This window comes from Centruroides sculpturatus, unplaced genomic scaffold, assembly GCF_000671375.1.
Source record: "Centruroides sculpturatus isolate CEXI.00-Female unplaced genomic scaffold, Cexi_2.0 scaffold1561, whole genome shotgun sequence".
Classification (NCBI taxonomy): Eukaryota; Metazoa; Arthropoda; class Arachnida; order Scorpiones; family Buthidae; genus Centruroides; species Centruroides sculpturatus.
Window position 1 is genome coordinate 82206 of NW_019385740.1, and position 21874 is coordinate 104079.

The following is a 21874-nucleotide window of genomic DNA, read 5'->3' on the forward strand; positions in this document are numbered from 1 at the left end:
TTTTTTTTTTCTGTATTTACAACTCTTGCGTAGATGTATTGATACAATATTTCACACATCTGTATTTTCCTCCTACAGGCCTACTTTTCCAGCAATACTAGAACTATTTTCAAAGCATATTCTAAAACATATACTGTACAGTACATGGATATGAGGCCATCGAGAGTTCCGTGGTGTTGAACAGGTTCCTTGTGCCTCTCGGGGAGCTCTTTAGCTCTTTCGAAGGTTCTTTAATTAATTAATTTTTTTTTTGAACGAGTGAAATACTTAGAATGTTTCTTTATTAATAAAAAGCAGTCTTAAATATCATATTTTCTATTAGTAAAAATGATATTAATTTTATAGGGATAGGTATCACTATGGGCTCAAAGTTTTCTCCGTGCCTGGGGGAAAATTTGCAGCTCCTTCACTCTCGACCGCTATGGAACCTATCATATACATAAATACTGTAGGGTATATGAGCATGTATTTGAATATAGTTATTAATATTACTAAATCAACATTTTAAATAAACTTACAAAATGGTTTTTAAACTTTTCTGTAAAACTTTATTATAAAAAAATACATGTTTAGTAAATAAATACAAGTAAATAAACTTATTAAATTTTCCTTTAAGGAATTGCAATTTCATTAAATGTTATAAAAAGGAAGAAAATCTTTGATTTATTGTACCTTGAAGCTATGAAAGAAAGTTCAAAAAATATTTATTCATTCTGTTTTTTTTGTTGTTTTTTTTTTGGTAGAGAAAATGAAAAATTCATGGAAAAGGTTATAACCATTTTCGCCTTATATTTCGAACATAAAATAATGTTTAAATTCTATAATTGAAGACGTAAATTTGTATATCATGTATAAACTATCTGTTTATTAGCATTATACATAACACAGATGCAATAAAATGATTTTACAACCAATTAAAATAGAAAAATTACAGATGATATATTTATATAATTAGGAAATTGTATATTTCATCGCATTTAAGAATAAAATTATAATAATCATATAGAAAAAAACCACATATAGTGGCATTTTAATTTGGTTCCAATCTTATCTTTTCGCTTGTCTAAATCAAGCAGAGGATTTCATAATTTTCCACATTTTGACCTTCAGTGACGTCATCGAATATTATTATTAATATATAGTTAAATTTATTAAATTAAAAATTTATTATTTTAATTGAAAATAAATAATAATCGATAAGATTAGTAATTATTTTCAAAAAATAATAAAAAAGTTTAGTAATACGAAACGTGTTTTATGACGTAAACCGGCATTTCGACCAATTAGAAGAAGACAACGCAGATCTGAAAGACACGTTTGACGGAAACGCTAGAGAAAGAATTTTATATTGAAATATTTCGAGACGAAGAGACGGGAAAATGTTTCGCGTATTAGCTTTTATATCTTTATTGTCTTTAGTCATTTCTAGCGATGTATTAGATTTTTCAGGTCCAGATTTTGATCAAAGAGTGGCCGAACATGACACAGTCTTAGTAGAATTCTTTGCTCCTTGGTAAGTATAGGATTCCTTCTATCTACATAAGAAAAAACATCACATTATACAATTTAATAGAATATTTACCATATAAACATGATAATTAATCTGAGAAGAAAGAAATTGCACAGGAGTTTATCTAATGATGCTATTATTTATGTATTTCATCCCAGAAAATGTTTGGTACATTTAAACGATAGCAATGAATTTAGTAATTTATTTAATTCATGTCTAGAAATGTCCAAGCAGAGAGAGAATATAGAATTTATTAAACTAAAATGTGTAAAACGTCATTAAGGATGACAAATGATAAAATTTAAAGTAGGAGTGCTAAATATTAACATGCTAAAGAAAAATGAGTATACATATATATAATTTTTTTTCAAGAGGGATTTGGGGAGTTTCTTTGAATGTTCAAGAAAATCTATTTTCACTTACATTTTTGGTATATCTTATCAGTAAAATTTGGTTGTAATTGTCAGTATCTTTGCAGATTTTTAATGAATTATACAAAAAGTTATTTGTGATGAAATTTTAAAATCTAGACAAACGCACTAAATATTTTGTTACGACGATTGGATGGAGCTTTAAGAATAGAACTTCAGAATCATATATTTTTCAATTTGTCCAGTGAATAATAATTGGTTGCAATGGGCATGTAATAATTTTCTCTTTAATTAGTTAATTGTGTAATGTATTAGACAAAATACAGGGCGTCCCAAAAGTCTCCATACATTGATACAAATCGAGCCCACTGGTGGGCGAATAAATAAAACTGTTGAACGTGGTTGTTGGTTTGTGCCTGACCAATGGGCTTTATTGGTCAGGTTTGTGCCTGACCAATAAAGAATATCAGAAGAAACCATTTATTTAAATTATCTCTCTAATAATGAATAGAGCATCTATTATCTATTGCAAATGTTACACCATGCAGTGTTTTGGGTTTTCTTCATGTGTCTAACACCTAAACAGAATCCAGGGGCCATATTCTGGTCACTGTCTCTGGTCTCTCGTAAGCCAGTCGCTGATTGGCTAATCATTTGGATTAGCTAATCAACGACCGGCTGACGAGAGACCAGAGACAGTGACCAGAATATGGCCCCAGTTTCCACGTAAGAAGTCCTGCTAGAAGTTACCCCATTGGCAGATCACCCATGTGTTTCCATTGCCTTACTCCGTCAATCCACTGACACAAATCTTAGGCCTAATGCTGATATTTTAATGTTTTGTGAATAAAGTTACATTTCACCTTTGTATGTATGGAAACTTTTGGGACACCCCTGTATATAGTATTTTGGAAATTCAAAAAATTTCTAAACTCAGGAAATTTCTTTAGTAAGTTATTATGCATTATTTCTGTAAATTATAGCAATAAGCTTATTAATTATTAGAATTTAGACAAAGATTCATATGAATATTAATTGTATCAGCTTAATATTTTAATGACTAAGATGCAAAAAACATAACTTTACTAGTTTCAAATTTAGATGAATTTTGGGATATAATTTTATATTTATAAAATTTTATGAAACTTTAGAATATACGTGGTAGAATAATAGGTGAATTTAAGGTATTTTATTTTCACACATATAAGACAAAATAAATTAGAGGCTGTTGGATTTTCATGCTCCTAGTTTGGAAAATTATGAAAATAGCTGATAAAATTATCTTTCTTAGCAGATAACAATATAGAATACTTTCAGTGTCATTAATAATATGCTAACATACTTATAAGTAAAGTAAATTTTCTAGAATTAGATAAGAGGGAACTTTATTTCTTGTATGTCATATGCCAGTATATTTTTATTAATGTTACACAAACTCATTTGTGGTAAATAAAGAATATCAGAAGAAACCATTTATTTAAATTATCTCTCTAATAATGAATAGAGCATCTATTGTTTGCTTTGTATATATATATTTGTGCAAATGTGCATAAACATGTAGAATGTCATAGTCTGTCTAAGCTTTTCAATTGTTTGGAATAATTTTGGAATTTGTAATGCTTAACATTGTTTATTTAAGACATTTGCACTTTTCATAATTTAATAAAAAGTTATGATAAAAATAAAATGTACAATTGATGCATTAAAATGAATTTTGAGAAGTAAGCTTGCATCTATTAAGTAATATATTTTTGCATTTGTAATATAATTGTTTAATATGATTTTCTTATCTTCCACTTTAAACTTTTTTTGGTTTAATTCTGTAATTTGCTTTCTATAATTTGTTATGAATGCAAACTACCATATTTGTTTTTGATCAGTTGGGAAATTTCTGACAAAGTGTTGTTTCATGCTTTTATTATGTTTTTCTTAACCAAATTTTTATTATGATTGATTATTTTTTCTGATGCTATATGATTCTATACTAAATTCAGTATACAATATAAAGCATGAGTCAGTTTTTATATTATCTATTATGTATTCAGATGATAAAATAATCATTGGTTTAAGGTAGATTTATAAACAAGAATGATTTTATATAATGATAGTTCATTTCAGTTCTTCATTTAATATAAAAATGTAAATTATTTACCCTATACTGTAAATTCATAGAAATTTTCTTGATTAAAAAAAAATTTATTTAATAAAATTTTAGTATTTACATAGCTCAAATAATGATTGGCAGAAAGTTTTAATATTTTTAAGACAAATATATTATTTCTGATGCCATTATTGGTATTAAATTTTAGTAAAAAAAGAAAATATTGTAATTGCTATTATAATGCTTTTAGCATTTAATTTTTTCCATGATACTGAAATTTTGAAAATTATACTGTTTTCCACTTAATAAATCAATTAGGTGATGGTTGAACAAAGTAAATTCATTATATTAAAGATCTAGATCAATGGTTGCCAAATGATTGCTTGTTAGGTTGTTTTTTACAGCCTATGCAATATCCTTCCAGTAACCACTCCAGTAAATAACTGTCATTAGAAACAGCTAATATTCCATAGTCACAATCAATTATTGACCATTAAAGAGTCTGTGCATGTAGAAAGTCCAAATCATCTTCAAGCCAAATCAGCCAGAAACTTTGTGTATTTAATTTTTGTATTGCTGAATGAGAAATGAAAGCTGCTTTAGCATTAAATGAGACTATCAAATTAATTTACATGTCAGTTGTGAGGAGGATGGATTTCTGCTTGTGACACCTTAGTTACTCTTTGTATTTGAGTTGCTGAATTTTGAGATGAATAGCATTCTCATTAAAAACAGCTAAATTGGTAATACTGTATTTTAAAGTTGTTTAATGCTAATTGCAAACTTGATGTTAAATTTTGAATATAACAATTTTTCTTATTCCTAAAATAAAACATGAAATGAACAAAAAAAAATTGTAAAAGAAAACAAATTTGATGTTGTTATATACCTTTGATATCATAATTTCTGGCCCCTAGCCATTTTAATGTTGGCTATTGCTGATCTAGATCAATATTAAAAAAATTTATATTAAAATATAAATTGTATCATATATAATAACTACATATTCCACAGAGATGAGCTAAACCAATATTTTTTGGTAATATAATTAATGCTCTAACTTTCTAAATTGCCAGGTACACTTACATGTCATTTATATTAACTTTTATTATGCAAATTATAAACATAGTGTCTTTTTAATAGTGCCTAATAACTTTTATTATACCTTTCAAATAAGTTTGCGGATAATGTTTTATTGAAAAATACACTGATTTTGATCAATAATATAAAATTTTGTTAAAAGACAACATTGGTTAATATTGATAAAACTCCTAACACACTAACCAAATAAGCAGCAATACAAGCACTCACTTGAAAAGCAAACATTTTCATTTATTTTTAAAGAACATCTTCAGGCTGGAGTTCTTGCACAAATTTCAAATGATTTGGATTTTCTGTTGCTACTGCTGCTGATACTATAGGTGGATAACATTGTATGGAAAATCCTGTGGGAATTCCAAGATTTACATTGGGTGAATATATATTTTCCATGTATTCAGGACAGTGTTATCTTCCTTACAGTTGGCCTTTTTTCTTCAGGCTGCTTTATAATGGCCACATATCCATCACCCTATCATCATATGCTAGACCTGGATGTAGAAGTTCACTTTAACCAGAACAAAATTCTACACAGAATAGCAAATAAAATACAGCTTAAATATTGTGTAAATTTACAAGATAGCCTTAAGAAAAAAGACCAACTATAAAGAAAATAACACCATCCTGAATCTGAAAAATATATATCCTCCCAACATAAATCTTGGAATTTTCACAGGATTATATATATACTGTATATGACATATCCTCCAATCAGCAGCAGTGTAGAATATCTGAATCTTTGAAAATTGTGCGATTCCCTATTTCAATTCCAGCCTGAAGATGTTCTTTAAAATTGGATGAAAATACAGTTTTTGCTTTTCAAGTACATGTTTGTATTACTGGTTGTTTGGTTATTGTTAGGAGTTTTGTTGAAATTATTTTGATTTAATAAGAGATTATTTTTAATTTTGATAGTTTCTTTTTCTAATATAATTAATTGATATGGCGTTGTTTATCATAATTACAATAATAATAAATTTAGTAACATTGTTTTAAGAAATCACAATATAACAAAACAGTTAAAAAATTGAGAGATATTGATGATGCATTAAGGTAAATTTATTTTATCTATTAATATGTTTTAATATAAGTTAAAGTATCTTAATCTTGTTTAAGAAATAATTTATTAAAATATACTGTAAATATTAGAAAAATTGTTTTATTGATATTAAGTCAAAGCTTAATTTTGTAACAAACAGAATATTAAATCTTAGTCATCTTTGCTGATTTTTATATTTGGATTAATCAAAGAGTTATTTAATACATTTGCAAGCTCTGATGCTTGCAATTTATAAATAAAATTCTGAGATTCAGAACTTCAGTTATCAGTTAATCTATTTCAGAATGTTTTGAAGCTGTAAAAAGCTTTTGTTAGGAAAATTTTCAACCAGAAACTGTTAACTGAGAGATAAAAGCCTATTGTGCATATCATTTGTAAAGAAATATACAGATTTTTAATTATATACAACTTAAGTGACTAATAATGCCTGTTATACATTATATATTTTCAGTGAAAAAAAGAGATCATTCCAAGAATGTTTTTTGCATGATAGTAAAAAATTGTTTTTGCAATACTGTATAAAAAACCTGATATGAGATATTGCAATATCTCATGAGTTTTCTTTTATATTGGTTTTATCAATGGTTTTATTAGTATATTAGATAAAGAGAACTTTCCAATATATAGCTAATAGTGTAACTATTGAAAAGAAATGAAAATATTATCTATGTGAAAGAAACTCAAAACAATAAATAAAATAATAGAAAATTTTTTAAAACATTAGTTTAGAAAAAAGTTTTAGTCAGATCTGTTTAACTGACATATACTTTGATTTGACATGTGCTTAATACAATGAAAACAAGTTTTATAGATGTATATTACACTTTATTTGATGGACATGTTTATATAAATGAACAAATCAGTTTCTCTGAAATATCATAATTGCTTTTACATTTTATTTAGAAGGGAATACTGAATTTTTTTTCTATTTATTTATTATTAATACTTTAAAAAAGCTAAAATAAAGAATGTATAAAACAGTGTCATACAAAGATTATTTTTAAGATGCTTCTTTTTAACTACCTCCCTCCCTCCCAGTGTGGATGTCATTTATGGGCAGTCCCTTATTGTAAATATAATTATACTGTATCAGTGTCAGTTGCATCTGCAGAATGATTACTTTCAAAATTAAAATTGATCAAGAACTACCTCCAGTCAACATTGTGTCAAGAAACATTTACTTTGGATCTTTTGTATCAAAAGATATTACTGCAAAACTTGATTATTCCTCTGTATTGTTTTTGTTATTTGCAGTTGTGCAGTTACTTTCATACCATCTAGAGCAATTAGCTTAAGTTTTTGTGGGCAACAAGATGGTTTGTTCATTTCTACTGTATTGCAAGATAATGGATTGCAAGAAATTGGATAAAGATATCAAATTTCATGACGTATAAAGTAAGAATGAAGGTCAGGTTACTTTAGTGCCATCATTTACTTTAATACATTAACTGTCATGTAAGTTGTATTTAACTCATGCTGTTTTGAGCCTGGAGCCTCATGAAGTATGTATAATGTCTCTTCCTTGGGAGCCATGTAGTGCACAGGCAACTCATACTGCCATGCTGTAACATACAGTACATGTTATGTGATGGGTGGTCCCTTGGGCAAAACTGTAGAGTTGATTTCTGAAAATCTTACTTGATGTTCTTATTGTTAAAATTAATATTGATAATTTAATTCTAAAAACATGGATAAATTTTTTTATATGTATTTTTACCTTTAAATTACATTTAAGCCTGGCAAGTCAAGAAAAACAAATAACAAAGAACTCAATTCTCAGAAACAAATTCAATAAATATATAATTCATGGCTTGCACTGTAAAAATTGATTCTAGTACTGTACAAGTTGCATGTTACTCACACAGAAAACAGTAAAAAAAAAAAACAAATTTTTCATTAAAATAGAAAGGATTGTTTTGTTTTTGAAGTTTTTATTCCATTTTTGTAGGTGAATTTCTTTACCCTATTGAATTTTCCAGTTCCTTGTACGTATTTTTATTACTTTATTGTATGTTCTACTGTCTATTTCTGTATTAAAAATGTTTATATTATTATAGACCTAAATAAATCTACCCTCTGTCCATCACACTTAATGGACCTCAGAAATAAATTTTGTCTAGGGCCTCACAAATCCTAGGGCTATCTCTGCTCAGCATACAGTTTAGTAGCCTCAGTGTCTGAGGCTACTGAGTATGTAACATATAAATGATTGAAGTTTTAAACTGATTGCATGCCAGGTAATTCCACTGCAAAGTGCCTTAAAATTTCTATTCCAGTATCCTATAAAAAAGCTTTCAGAGGTTTATTGTTTAGAATTTTTAGTCTACCTGTTTGGAAATCTTTAAACACTAGACATACCTATACAATGCAATAAATGACATTATGCACAACTGACAAAGTTCGAGAAAAACTGCACCATTGGGTTGAGGAAAGCTGAGATGGTCATTTTATCAAATTACTTATCATCTGGGCTGTTATGATCTGACTGTAAGGAAAATGTTGGAGACAATGGATATATGACACATACATGATGGGCAGGATCTGAACACCCAGACAGACCACTAGGAGAGATAATTGCCTGATCTTATGATTAGGCAATTATCTCTCCTATCAAAATCAACTGCAATGAAATTTTTGTCTATCATCTAGAGATGGTGAAAGCTTGCTATGGAACTGTCTACTAAAAGACAGATCATGCATGATAATCACCATGCATTTTGCCATTAGCACCCTGTTATCTTTGACTTTGTTTTCAGTGGTGCTGTGATAGAGAAGTATGGACTGGCAGTATATCATTATTACTGACAAACCTTGGTTCTAGCTGAAAACAGATGACCACTGGTAAGCAGTTCAATCTTGCTTTTACTGTTGAATGGTTCACAGCTTCCATTGTTGGAGTGCTGGTCTAGGAAAGCCATTTTGTATGATATCACTTCTAGTAATGATACAAGGGACTTTTATGGCACAGCTTGTATATTTAAAAAATTTTGTGCCTTCATATTACTTTTTGTGTTGCAACAGTGATTTTCCAGCAAGATAATGCTCAGTCATATATAGTTGGGGTTTCCCAGGAGAGTGTCATATAACCATACTTGCTTGGCCTGCCTGGTCTCTAGATTTGTCACCCATTGAGATTTATAGGGCCAGATGGAGAACCAGCTTTGGTCATCTATGAGTATGAGGTAATAGAAGTGACAGTTGCAGTATATATGGGAAAATCTGTTGACTCGTGTTAATGTCTACAGGCCTTTATATCTAACTGTATCGTGTATCTAGTCATGAGATAGTTCTACAAGATAGTAAAGGTTCCTTTAAATTATATGGTTATTCTACGGAATATTGTCCTTGCCATACATTGTAATTACTTATTACCATCATTATTACAGTTGCACTAATATAGTTTCACTTGATTTCAACATACCTTCATGGTCCATACAGATTTATATATACTGTATTCACTAAACTGTAAACATTCTAAAAACTTGTTTTAAATTAAGTTTTATTATAACATTGAAAAAATACATTCTATTCTTTTAAATTTTTGAAATAAATCATAAAAAAATTCTCTCTAAAACAAAAATAATTAGTAAAACATCAAAATAGTATTTTACTGTTCATAAGAGAATTATTTATTGTTATCATTGGAACGGATCTGTTTTGTAATGAATGAAAAATTATCAAGTTTTGAATAGAATTTTGTAAATTATGAATAAGTGAATAATTGAACAAAGTTGTGGATTAGTGGGGGGGATGGAAATTGGATCCACCTTAATTTGGCTAAATTTAAATGAGGCATTGAAGGAAGGAATATACAAAAAACTTTGCATTATCATAACTCCACAACATTATTAAAACCTAAAAAATGGTTGCTGTTCATCACTTAATTATTTTAAATCTATCCTACCATAAGAATTAAAGATAGTTTTCCAGTTTTTCTTAATTGGTAAAAACAACTCTCACTCATAATTGAACAAAATCTCATGTATAAACCTAACCAATTTATTTATTTAATTTCATTTGTAAATGGAACATCATACTGTTGTATTTACATTGTGTATAACCTATTTTAGAAAATATATTGTATTTTTATATTAATTTTTTCGTAAAAATGGAAAAAAATTATTATATAAATATTGTCTTATTCTTGAATTAGCACTGAAACAATGAGTAAAGGATGTTTTCATTAAAGATCTGAAGACTACTAGTAACTAAATGGATCATCTGAATTGCATAGAATGAAATAAATGTTTGTGTGTCATCTTCCTCTTCCTCTTTTTGGAATGTTAGATGTTAGTCCATCAAAAACTTAATGCTGGATTACAAGTGTTTCTTTTTTTTTGACTTATTACAAATTTACCAGTTGGTTTTTGTTGTTGTAAATCCTTAGTGATTCATTCATGCTATTGTCATGAAATTTTTCAGACTGTTAAAAAGAGAGCAAAAGCGATTAGAATTATTCTTTAGATAAAATTAGAAATTTGCATATTGATAACTATCAAAATTAAATAATATTTTTTTTCATTATTAGAAATGACATTAGTGATTTCTCAGTACGAAATCTTTACTATTCTATTTTTGTAAAATATATTAAAGCTATAGAGAAATAATTAGATCAGTTGTCATAGATACATTGAATGTTGCTCCTTTGTTTTTGGCATGCTTTTATTGTATGTTTTCTTTAATTTTATGGATTATTATTATTATTGAAATTGTATAATTTTAATCCTTTATACAGAAATATTTTTCTGGACTGTTAATTACTAAATCAACTTTAAAACTTAACTCATTAATTAAAATGCAATTTTTATAGAATTTAATTCAAATCATTTTGATTTTCAGATTAATAATTAAGATACGATGTAGTATTAACTGTGATTAATTTTAAAATATAAATTCATTTAAATGTGAACAGAATAAAAATTGGATTAACTGTTGAAATGATTTAAATAATTTTACTGTGATTGAATATATTTATTCAAGAATGAATTCAACTTTTGTTAGAAGTGAAATTAAAAATAAGTCATTTCTATAAATATTCAAATTATTTTCATAAACAAAACTTTTCTATCATATTAATATTTCATTTTCACATAATATATAATTATATTGTTGAATGGCATTTGTATTAATTTTTTTTAACCTAATTTGCATTTTCTTTATCAGTTTACATTTAATTTACTAATAAAACTTAAATTTTGGTGATTATTTATAAAATTACATTATTGTAGGTGTGGACACTGCAAAAGACTTGCTCCAAAATACGAAGAGGCAGCAACAATTTTAAAGAAAAATGATCCAGCTGTTCCTTTGGCAAAGGTGACTTAAATATACTATATTTACCTTAAATTTAATTATAAGTAAAGAAATTAAGAAATATTTGTATAATTGTCTAAATTATTTTAGCTATACAGAAGTTTGTCTGTTTATCATCTAATAATAAAACAGTATAGTACATAAAATAACTTTTTAATGTAAATACAGTAGAGTGTCAATTATCCAAATGTCAATCAACCGAAATGTCTGTTAACCAAAAGCGTTCCAGTCAGACTGTGTTGTTCTGAATATAACTTTTTGATACTAGATTAACTTCTAAACTATAATTGTTTTTGTTTTTATATTTTTCAATATATTTATTTTGTTTGTACAAAATAAAGATATAATTTTTAACGATACAATAGCCACAATTATTATTAGGAAAATTTTCATTAGGCTTAACGTCAACAAAAATTCAAAGCGACACACAGTGGAGAAAAATTTAAACATGGGATATATTAATATACTATTATTGGGATATACTAATATAATATATTAATAATGTATTTTTTTGTACGTAATCGGTTATCCAAAAAATTGATTTTCCGAACCACCCCAGTCCCCAATTGATTTGGATAATCGACGCTCTACTGTAGTATAAGTTTTTTATTGTTTTTTTTTTTTTCTAAATAATATAAATATTTAACAATAATTGATTACTTTGTCAGTAGCAAATTAAAATGCAATACATTAAGCACACATCAAATAAATCAATAGAAATAAAAACTGTCTTTTAGGTGTTAAAATAAATAACAAATTGACTTTTCATTCTTATTTAGTAGCAAGTTAATGAATATTATTTCTGATCAGTATCACATGCTGTGATAAATTCATAAATTTGATTTTTTTTAACAGAAAAATTTATATAATAATAATTTTCCCTTAGTAGACTTTAAATTATTCTTATTATTTTAAATTAATCCAAATTTTTATTGTAATTTCTAGCAACAGAAATTGATGTTATTAAGTTTTAAATAAAAATATGGAATTTTTGTTCAAATGTAGAAATTAAAATTTTCAAATTGAAGTACAGTGGAACCTCGGTATACGTCTGCTTTAGAATACGCCCAATTCGGAATACGTCCTGTTTGGACGAAACAAATTTTGCTCGGTATACGACTTAATTCAATTATACGCGCCATCTATGAACAAGTAGCACTATCGGTGTATTATACCAGACTAGACGTTCGTGGTGCCACAATTTATAACTTTGTTAAATTTCTTCTGATTTTAATTTGTAAGTAAAATGTTATTATTTTTATTAATCATGAATTGCAAAAAGGCAACAGAAAAAAAAAAAAAAAATGACTAAAATCACAATGGAACTGAAAAAAGAGATTGTTGAGAAATATGAAGGTGGCACGCGTGTTCGAGATTTAACTGTTGCATACCGTATTCCGAGAACGACGATATCGACAATCGTGAAAAATAAAGACATTATTAAATTTGCTAACGTTGCGAAAGGGGTTAAATCAATTTCTAAACAGAGATCGAAGACATTAGATCATGTCGAGAAATTGCTTTTGCTTTGGATAACTGAAAAACAGTGTGCTGGCGACAGCGTATCGGAAGAAATTATTTGCGAGAAAGTTAAAAGGATACATGCTGATCTCATGAAAAATCAAGCAGAAACTAGCGAGGAAAGCGAGGTGTTTAAAGCCAGCCATTTTTTTTACATGAGAACGGATTAATCATTTTTACATTACTTCTTATGGAAAAGGTTGGTTTGGTATACGTCCTATTCGGTATAAGTCCAAACACCAGGAACGGATTAAGGTCGTATACCGAGGTTCCACTGTAATTAGTATGTGGCAAATGAAATTTTTCCAGTGGTGTTTCTACTTATTTTAGTAATGACAGATGCATAATCATATTAACCTAATTACATATTTATTAAATCTGTTAAATGTATGTTCTATTTTTAATCATAATTACTGTGGCACTTTAAAGTAAATTCTTGCATCTTATTTTTCAACTTTCTTAAAAAGTAAATTAATTTCTATTAAATTTCAGAACCATTTTGGCCATTAAACCATTACCATTAAAAACATTAGTAGTTAACATTTCTAATACTAATTCAAATACAAGGGGTGCATTTGTTGTTATGGGGAAAAAAACATGCAGGGAGAAAACAGGAAGAAAAAATCATTTATTTTTATGTACAAATTAAATCACAAATAAGTAATACAAACTAATAAAAGATAAAAATATAAATGTTTGATGTTAATTATTATTATTATTTCTCAGACTTAACTAGATACCTACTTTTGCACCTTCCTGTATTTTAAAAAAATTGTCTTTGATATAATTAAAAACACAATAATTTATTTTGCATTAATTGAGCTTTCCTTTGTTTTAACATTTTAAAGTGAGTATAATATATTTTTTTGTATGGAATGATTTAGTACTTATTTTTATTTAAAACATTTTATTTTTGAAACAAAACATAAAATACTATAAGTTTATGAATGAATTTCATATTTCTCAAAAGAAAATAACAACTAGTTTTTGAAGTTTAAACAATAAAAAATTGTTTGAAACAATAGTGAATTGTTTAATTTATTTTCTGAAATATTTAATTAAGTGTAAATATTTTATTTTTAATGATGTGAACTGTACAGAACTCATTTTGGTAATTTGCCATCTTCCAATTTATAAAACAAAAATTAATTGTAAAAATCTAAATCAAAATTGCAATAATGTATTTCCAAAATTTTTAAAATTAAAACTTTGCATAAATTGAGAGATGTCATTCATTTTTTAATAATTTAGAAAATTTTAAATTTTTAGTTTAAAAATACAAGTTGTACAAAGTATACTTGTTTAATATATACTTCAAATTTTTTTCTAAGAATTTAACAATGAAGCAACTAGCAATAGCTATGATTTACTTCACTGTAAATTGTTCTTCATTTGCATATTCTCATATTAGGTTGTGGCAAATAAAATCACCAATTTTTACTTATGATTTTGAATGTTTATAAATTTAATTTANTTCAAATTTTTTTCTAAGAATTTAACAATGAAGCAACTAGCAATAGCTATGATTTACTTCACTGTAAATTGTTCTTCATTTGCATATTCTCATATTAGGTTGGCAAATAAAATCACCAATTTTTACTTATGATTTTGAATGTTTATAAATTTAATTTAAAACTTACATATTCAATCAAATTTGTCTCCACCAACATTAATGCATTAATTCTAATTTGATAGAAATCACGAGAATGAGAAGCCAAAAAGACATTAAAGGTACTTTTTATTGCATCCCCTTCCTTGAAGACTTTCCTTGCCAAAAAAACTGTCCAAATGTATAAAAAAAGTGAAAGTCTGTTGGCAAAAAGTCTGGAGAATAAAGTGGATGGGAACAATTTTGTGACAAATAATTAAAGAACTGCAGACTTCCAAATGATGTCTCTCACTGAGTTTGTGTGGTACATTTATTGAGCTTCTTGACTTTCCCTAACATGTTTATTTGTTGAGAAATGGTTGAATAATGTCCAGTATGTTCAACCTTTCTGCAATTTCCCAGACAGTCAGATTATGATCTTCAATTCTAATTTTTGAGATTTGTATTTCCAGCATGAATTAATGCTTGGTGGCCTGCTCACTCACAGAATCTTCACCAAAAGTTTTATTAGTATTTTGAGTTGCTTTTGCTGCATTATGTTCCTTTTTATGCTAGTAAAAGAAAATTATTCAATTTCCTTTTCTCTCTATGCCATCAGAAAAAGTTTTCTTAACATGTGGAACTCACAATATAAATGAGATTATATTTTTAATTCGCATATTATATGTATGCTCTTCCAATTGCAAACATAGCACTGTTCACACGGATAAAAGTTGAACTACAGATCCGGAAAGTTTAAATTTTAAAAAATGGCCATTTCATTTGCAATGACCCAATAATATATAAATGAACAATTTGTTGTGACAGAGTCTGTTTTATAAAATTTATTTTGTCAGCTGTGGGGTAAACAAATTGCCATAGAATTGAAACAAACTATGAATAGTTCATCCAAGTTTACAATAATTTGCATCATCAGTGAAAATAAGATTTTAATACTGTTTGAAAATTAATGGTGTTAAACTGTAATAACTAATTTTCAAAAAGTGATTTTGCAGTTAATACAGAACAGTAAATAAAACTCATTTAAGTTACTATAGTGTGAATTTTTACATCTCAATACAATTTATAAATTTTTACTCCTTAAATGTATAGGCTCTAATTCATTTTTATAGCTAGTCTGAAAAAGCTTTCTTCAGAACTTAGGTTAATGTAGAAGAAATTTATTTTATTATTACTATTTTTTTTTTTTTTTTAAGATATATACATGTAAAATGTACAATCTTTGTAACTGGTTCTTTTTACAAAAAATGTGTATTAATAATGGAAATTGAAATGTTTTTTAGAATGATATCAAACTTACTTTAAGAAGTTAAAAATCATTCACATCAAAGTATTTTTGGGATATATCATCTCATTAACAGCAATTTTAAGATTATTTGTTCTATATTTAAGAGCCTATTTTATCTGTTAGAATATAGAACAAATGAAAGTTTAAATTACTGGAGAGATGACAAGGGCAAAACATTTTCAATATGAACAATTGAATTCTTCAAGTATATTTGATCATCTAAAATAATGGTTCCCAATTAGTGGTACGCGTACCCCCTGGGGGTATGCGAAATTGCATGAAGGGGTACACGCGGTAATCTAAAATTGGTTGATTTAAAATTTAAATGTATGAGATGAAGCAATAAAAAAAATAATGGGTGGACCATCAAAAATTCGACAATTTACAACATGATGTGGAATGCAAAAATTCATTTATGTATAACTAAAAATATTTTCAAAATTTCATTTAAAAAAATGCATTTGTGATAATACCTAAATGAAATTCTTGCGCAAGAAACAAAAATTGTACAATTATCATTATCATCATGTCAGCGAAGCGGCAATAAAATATTTTCTACCATTTTGCACAACATACCTCTGAGAGAGCGGATTTTCGGCCATGACAAACACGAAAACTAAACATCGTCACCGACTTCAACTCAAAGATGACTTGAGACTGAAGCTGACTAAAAAACAACCAGATTTTACAAAGTTGTGCAAAGAAAATCATGCACATTTGTCACATTAAAATTAAATAACCTTATATTATTTTCATTATTATTAGAATTGTATTTTAAAGGTAATAAATGTAAAAAAAAAAAAAAACCATTTTATTTATCACTAGCTGTTTATCACTACCCACAGCTTCTCCTATATTATATCGAATTTTCTCGTGGGAGCAAGATATTTTCTCGCAGTAAAATGTAGCCTATGTCCATCTCCAACATGTAAGCTATCTCTGTGCTAAATTCTATTAAAACCTGTTCAGTGGTTTAGACGTGAAAAGGTGAAAGGCAGACAGAATTACCTTCGAATTTATAATAATAGTATGGATTAATATGAATTTCTGCTATAAGGGGTACGCGAGTTTGAGCTCTTTCTTGAAGTAGTACACAGGAAAAACTAATTGGGAACCACTGATCTAAAATTTGGTGTAGTCATTATTTATAAACAGCCATGCCTGATCTTTATAGTTACACTAAATTGCTTTGGATTTGCAAAAAAATATTGTTGGATTAATGATTATAAAAATTACTAATATACTATTAAGATAATCAAACTGATTTTTTACTTTTAAATTGAAAAGAAATTCTTATTTGTTTAATTAATACAGTTAATTGGTATTTAAATTTTGTTAATTTAGTCTATATTATGATTGTATTTCTATTATATTGACGTTTTAATTTTTTAAAAAACTCTTGATATAGTATAGATTTAAAGTGTATAACATTGTAATACAAATAAAATTAGTTTGTATGATTAATTATTCCTGTTAAAATTTAATTTGTGTTAAAACATTCATATTACATCAGTTTTACATTTCATAAAATCAATACAGTCAACTCCCCCTACAACGCAGTAGATACGTTCCACTTTATAAGAATTTCATGTTGTAGGAATCCTTAAATACATGAGCTAATCACAGCCCGGCACGTGTGCAGTTTACAGACTACAGCTGTTTGAAAGGTTTTCTTCCATAAAATTAATTGATTCTAGACTAATTTGACTCACCATTTCCAAAACACACAATTTTTTGGGAATAATTCGTATAAACTATGCTATAAATGAAAAATTGTAGGATTATTTCCATTTGACGATGCCATTGCTTAAGCTTGTTTTCATCATGGAGCAGCGCACCAAATGGCGGGCACGTTTTCTGGTAAGTTATTTTTCTGCAAAAAATTCGTTGAACTTTGGAGACATCATTAATAGAAATAATTTTTATGGCCGTTGAATAAGAAATGTTTTTTTCACAAGAAATGTATAAAATTTCAGTACTGTATTAGACTTACAGTACCTAATTTATATACTGTACAAATGATAGTAAACTCAACTTACCCGCCTAAACTCTCTCAGTAGCGTGTAAGTAGTTCGGCTGCTCGTCCACTATTGGTCCAGATTCAACCAATCCTGTCGCGACACGAGTCAGCAATGACATTTTACTGCATTTTCTTTTAGTGTCTTTATACAAATACAGTCACAATTTTTTCACCGTGACATACGAATCAGCATTATATGAACCCGCGTTATAGGGGGGAGTCTACTGTAATTGTAATTTTCATATGCAATATAAATTATCAAATCTAAACAGTTTTCTGTAGATTAAAAATGTAGACTGGTTGAGATTAAAAGGAATTCAATGTTTGTGAAAATAATTTTGCAATGATTATATAATTTTCTTTTTGTAGGTGGATTGTACTTCTGATGCTGGTAAAGAAACTTGTTCAAAGTATGGTGTCAGTGGTTATCCTACACTCAAGATTTTCCGAAATGGAGAATTTTCTTCTGAATATAGTGGTGGCCGAGAAACAGGTAGGTTATTTAGTTATGAAATTTTAATTTCTCATTGTTGTTTGTAATTTATCAAATGATAATTTCATTTAATATGAAGTATTGGGTTTTTCCTGTGTTGATATTATGAAAGTCAGTGTTAAAAAAATGAGACTATTAAATTCTAATTGGTATTAAAGATTTCAATATTAATCTTTCAAAATCATATGTCATCTTTAATTAAAAGAATTTTTAAATTTAATATTTTTGTATTAAATACTAGGAGATTATAATTTAAATTAGATTCTTTCCATATAAGGATGAAGGAGGCTAATAAACAAATGGCAGTGGTGCTTCATATGGCATTTTGAATTTAATTCATTTTAGAAGGCTATTTGAAGTTTGAATCAATTTTTCCTATTAGAAATAATGGAAAGTGAACTAATTCATTCCCAGATCCTAAATAATATCCATTTCAATAAATGTAAACAGTAAATACACATAATTTAAGGTCAAAATAAGAAATTAAATGCCCTAAATAATAAATTTAAATGCAAAAACAATAAATATATAAATACTGTATAATGAAATGAAAATTGTGCCTTAGTGAGTAGTAGTGATGTCCCATTTCTTGAGGTCACTATGTACGAGAGTTTTTTTTTTTCAACCTCCACCGACCCAGAATAAAAAAAAATAAGAATGAAAAACAAAACCACTTTATTTGTAGAAGGTAGTTACAGTCCACCTATTTTTCCACATAATTGCCTTGTTGATTCAGACAGACATCATATTATGACACCAGCTTTTGTATACCCATGTTGAAGAACATTGCTGTGGGCCATTCAGCCAACCTTTAACACTGTCAGTCAGTGGTATACAGCATGGGCCTTGAAATTTGAAATTCCTCACTGAGCTCAAAAATCTTGAAACAACACCTTTCTTGCACCAATTGATCCACTTTGTCCACCAAATCATCAGTCATTACACACTTCCTCCCTTGACCGTCCTCATCATGAATGTTTTCACATCCTTGTTTGAATTTCCTGCACCATTCAAGCTCATATCCATAGCTCATGAAGTTCTCACCATACACATTACACATCCTTCAATGAATTTCACCTCCATTCAGCTCTTTGGCCTGTAGAAATGTAATTACTGCTCATACTTTACAGTTGGTGGGAGACTGGATTGGTGGCATTATGTTTACGTGTTTACTGCAGAGTAGCAAATGTCTAAAATAGCTTGGCACAACGCTAAGTGGTGAGGGAATATACTACTCACTAGGTGTGCACCCTGTTCCTGTCTCACATGCTTCCAATTTTTTTTCATGTATTAGTGGAGGTTGAAAAATAAATAATCCTCATAGCTTGCTTAGTTTTCTCACAAATAATTCTCAGGCAATATCACTAGCCAATCAACTTCTTATTTATCCAGACTAGAAGGAATTTTTCCATTTCCTCAATAACATGCAATCTCCTGGATGTCAACATTGTCAATAATATATTATATACATAACTCTTTTTAGCAAAAAAATTGATGCACCTTAAAATTGGTATGCAATATTAATCAAGTTCTGCACATGGAATGATAGTAAAAAACAAAAAGTTCATTACATCATAAGGACAATCATTGATGAACATTTTCATCACAAATGTTACAAATCAAAGTGGCAAACTAGTCTGGCAATTAGTGCAAACTTAGCAGTGTTGAGTTGCTTTACTACTTTCATCACAAATGCTGCATATTAGTAACTGTTCTTTAATGATGTATCCATGTGCTATGATGCTGTAATGATTTTTTTTTACTATCATTCCAAATGCATAACTTTGATTAATATTGCACATTAACTTTAAGGTGTGCTGATTTTCTTTTTCATTTGTGTGTGCTTGTATATGTGTATGTACTCATACTTTGTTGCAAAAAAAAATCAATGTGCCTTAAAGCCACCCTATTATATATATAAAATAAAACATTGAATATAAATTGAGGTAGTTTAGAATATAATGTCCTATTTTTAAATCAGTTATCCAGTGAATATAGTTTTACATCTGAAGAGCATAGCTTGAGAAATGTCAAGTTATCATAGTTGAAAGTTAAATAAAATTGTCATTAATAACTGTAATAGATTTTTTTAAAATTTAAATTCTACTGATAATTGTGTATGTTCTGTGCACTGGTTGTTAAAAGATCAAATGTGACATGACTAATGACATTGGGAATTATTGATCTCTAGAATGGTTTTTTGATTAGGGAAACAAAAATAAATTTTTTGTATTGTGTGGGTTTTAAAATGTGTTTTGCTAATGTTGATCATATTATATCAAAGATATATTTATAAATTTTCAATCTAGAGCAGAGAAAGAATTTTAAGATGGAAAAGGTAACCATTGATGTATAACTTATAACATTAGATATCTAATGATCAATTCAGTCTTTTTTGAATTATAATTTAATGTATAGTAGTTTTAATTTTGATGCCATTTGAAATTTATTTTTCCAAATATGGCTTTGTGGGAAAAAAATTATTGCCAAGATAGGTAAATTACCAAATAGAAAAAAGTAAAGTTTTAAATTTTTTCATTAGCTAATCTTATGCTTACCATATATGATATATAAAGTCTTTATTATAAAAAATTCTTAAAGGAAGCTACATAGGGATAAAAATATTAACTCTGTAGTATCAAAATTATTGAAATTGTGTGTAACTGACAAAAACTTGAACAGTCAGTTGTGAATCAATTCTAGGATGAATTGTAATTCATCCTAGAATTTTGTATTAATTATAAATATGTGGTATAGCTGTTACTAAATTGTACTTTTTATAACAATCTGGGGATTACTATAATTCTTTGAATAAAATTCATTGCTCTTTAATGACAATTAAGATTCAAAATTTAAATTTTTATAGAATATAAAGTTTTTGTTAATTTCAGATCATATTGTCAGGTCAGTCCATAAGTTCGTGCGTATTTTTATCTACAAAAAAAGCAACAAAAAATTTTAATTAAATCTTATTTCAATCTATAATGTATTCACCATTATTTTGTACAATTTCTTGCCATCTTGATGGTAGCTTTTTAATCTCATCTTCGTAAAATGATTTCGGTTTTGAATCAAAATATTCAGAAATAGCCTTTCTTACATTGTTCTCATCCTCAAAACTTTTCCCTTTTAAAAAATTCTGCAAACTCCAAAAAAGATGATAATCACTGGGAGCAATATCTGGCAAATATGGTGGATGAGGTAAAATTTCCCAGTTGAAGGTTTCTCTACAGTTATTTTTGCAGCGTGTTGTCTGGCATTGTCATGTTGCAAGAGAACCTGATTTCTGTTCACTAATGACGGTCTATTTTTTTTCATTTAAACGCTCTAATTGATCACAATACATTTGAGCTGTAATTGTTTGATTAGGTTCTAACAGCTCAAAGTGAATTACACTTGACATATCCCACCAAACAGACAAAAGAATTTTTTTTGGATGCAACCCGTCTTTTGCAGCCAGTTTTGGCTACTTGTCGCGATCTGTCCATTG

General features: G+C 27.9%; 1 protein-coding gene across 1 annotated transcript in view; it reads left to right on the forward strand.

Moving 5' to 3' along the window:
* The first annotated feature begins 1276 nt into the window (after positions 1 to 1276).
* Positions 1277 to 21874, forward strand: part of LOC111641684 (protein disulfide-isomerase A3-like) — a 39603-nt gene continuing 19005 nt past the window's right edge. The window contains exons 1-3 of the mRNA XM_023387889.1: positions 1277 to 1513; positions 11369 to 11456; positions 18261 to 18384. Coding sequence (XP_023243657.1) covers positions 1380 to 1513; positions 11369 to 11456; positions 18261 to 18384 — 346 coding nt within the window. The 5' untranslated portion in view covers positions 1277 to 1379. The remainder of the gene's footprint in view (positions 1514 to 11368; positions 11457 to 18260; positions 18385 to 21874) is intronic.